This window comes from Poromitra crassiceps (genome assembly GCF_964638095.1).
Source record: "Poromitra crassiceps genome assembly, chromosome: 3".
In the NCBI taxonomy this organism is placed as follows: Eukaryota; Metazoa; Chordata; class Actinopteri; order Beryciformes; family Melamphaidae; genus Poromitra; species Poromitra crassiceps.
Genome location: NC_139625.1, coordinates 16,038,831 through 16,041,330, shown reverse-complemented (window position 1 = coordinate 16,041,330; position 2,500 = coordinate 16,038,831). Strand labels below are relative to the sequence as shown.

General features: G+C 48.0%; 1 protein-coding gene across 1 annotated transcript in view; it reads left to right on the top strand.

The window, feature by feature from the left end:
* Nucleotides 1-2,500, top strand: part of appa (amyloid beta (A4) precursor protein a) — an 82,605-nt gene that overhangs the window by 43,541 nt on the left and 36,564 nt on the right. The window contains exons 6-7 of the mRNA XM_083633957.1: nucleotides 1,531-1,847; nucleotides 2,447-2,500. The exon at nucleotides 2,447-2,500 is cut by the window's right edge and continues 114 nt beyond it. Coding sequence (XP_083490083.1) covers nucleotides 1,531-1,847; nucleotides 2,447-2,500 — 371 coding nt within the window. The remainder of the gene's footprint in view (nucleotides 1-1,530; nucleotides 1,848-2,446) is intronic.

Sequence of the window (2,500 nt, the reverse complement as noted above, 5' to 3'; positions counted from 1 at the left end):
TTAAATCTGTCCGGTCATGACGTCCGGTGATAATAATTCCCAATCTTGTTCCCACGGCACAACCGAGGACATCACACGCCAGATTCAGCTCATGCGTTGAGTCGGGAACGTTTAGTGAGGTGTGGCTTTGTGAGATGGCCTCTAGTTACCCGGCTGGGCGATGTTTGGACCTTCGGGTCAGTCCGGTAGCCTGGTTAACCAGCCGGTCATGTGAACTCACATTTGATTTCGTTCTACCTACTCTAGCTCTACGTCTGGCCTCAAGCTCTGGGAGGGCGATCAGGAACCGTAGGAATCGTAGCCGGCCAATCAGGAATGCCACTAGCAAAACAATAATGGCCGCCCCCCTTGCCTGTCCACCTCGAGGACTAACGTCGACGTGTGTCGAGTTTAAACAGCCATAAAGTGCCATGATTGCAGAAATGGACTCAGTACAGGAGTATGCAACAGCGGCGTTTCTCTGCGGAAAATCTGTTTTTGCCGTTCTCCCGTGTGGATTTGGCTTTGACTGGATCCAACGCTGATTGGCTGAAGGCGTTGTCTGTCAATGCAACTACACCCTCCCAACTTCCGCCCACTGCAAAAGACTGTTGTGAAGGCTTCAGGCCAGACGGGAAGGACGAACAAAATGAAATGTGAGGTCACGCGACCGGCTGGTTTACCAGGCTACTACCAATGCAGTGCTTCAACACAGCAAACTCAATCAAGACGCCGCCGCCACCACTTTACACTTAACGCCCATCCAAACGACAAGCACAGTTTGCTTTTGAGCTGCGACGGAGTGGACAAGTTGTGTTGTGAAAATGTTGAGAAAGAAGAAAGTACCGTTACGCATTATTTTCATATTTTCAGCCCAAATGTGAGTACAACGTCTTCAAGGTGAATTCAACTTGCTTATATGAAGTAGCTCCAGTGTTTTTCTGCCTCTCCAACATGTCCCGTTTTCCAAAACAGCCCAGTGGACAGAATCGAATCAGTCAGTAATTGTGTCCGTCTCCTGCTGCAGGCTGCAGCTAGTTGAGTTGGACACACGTGCCTTGGGCCTGTACAAGATCTGCACTGAGCTGACTGAAGGTTTTAGCTCGTTTCTCCTAACGACCCATACATCTCTCTCATCCTCTCTTTCCCCTCACATCTGCAGGTGGTAGGGATAGCATACAAACAAATCCTGTTTTTATTTGTTTTATTGCTGTGTCCTTACTACAACCGTGGTGAACGCAAGACACCATTTTGTAAATAGATCCTAATGCATGAGAAGCTTCATCAGCACTGCTGTCACCTAGGCTGTCACCACTTGACAGATGACGCTGATCGAATACAATTTTTTAAGCTCAATAATCACGGATAATTATTTGACTGGAATTCCTCCCATTTGTCATTTTGTCCGGGGACATTGAAATCTTCCAGGACACACTACCTCCGGCATTATTACCCTGACGATAAAATGACACCATCTCCAAGAAAACTGCAGGTTGCTTCTAATTGAACATCTCTCTCCTTACTTCCCTCCCTCCATCCCTCTCTTCCCAGCATGGTGCGTGAGCCTGAGCCAGTGGAGCGGCAAGAGGAAGCCAGGCCATCTGTGGTAGAGGAGGACGACGACGACAAAGAGGAGGGTGTGGCTGAGGAGGACGAGGAGGAGGAGGAGGAGGAGGAGGAGGAAGTGCTGGACAACGATCAGGACGGAGACGGAGAGGAGGACGAAGAGGAGGCTGAGGAGGGGGACGAAGACGACGACGACGTCATCGACACACTCGACGATGACGGCGACGACGAGCCCACTACCAACGTTGCCATGACGACCACCACGACTACCACCACTGAGTCTGTGGAGGAGGTTGTCAGGGGTGAGGAGTGTGTGTGTGTGTGTGTGTGTGTGTGTGTGTGAACTCAAGATCTCTCAAACATACATTTATTATTTTCCTCATATCTCTTTGCTCATCTTTTTGTTTGTTTATTGAAACTTTGATTTATTCCATTATCGGGGTGTCTGGGAGACTGAAAGAGTCAAAGTAAATAATCTAAATTCAAGGCCTTCAAAAGTATTAACGTGTCTTAAATACATTCCTTTTTTCCTGCTGTCAGAAGACTCATTAGCTATGTTGACCAATCAGAACTAGGTTTACATTTTGGTTTTACATTGGTATTTTCCATGTAGCATTAAAAGAGTCTAAAGAAAATGCTCAAATATGGCTTTCTGAAGCCTCCAGATACCCTGTTATGTCACATCAAATATTCCATTTATGTTTGAATTTGTCCTTGAGACCCTGAGAACCTGAGAAAGATGCTGACAATCTTGGCGAAAAAATGTCACTTGGTAAAACACGGATTACGTGCTCGCTTGAGCATATGGTGAGCGAGGAGATGTGTGGCAGGGTACTGTTTTGTGTGTTGACCTATGTGTGTGTGTGTGTGCGTGTGTGTATGTGTGCGTGTGTCCTCCAAGAGGTGTGCTGGGCCAGTGCGGAGACCGGGCCATGCCGGGCCATGCTGCCCCGCT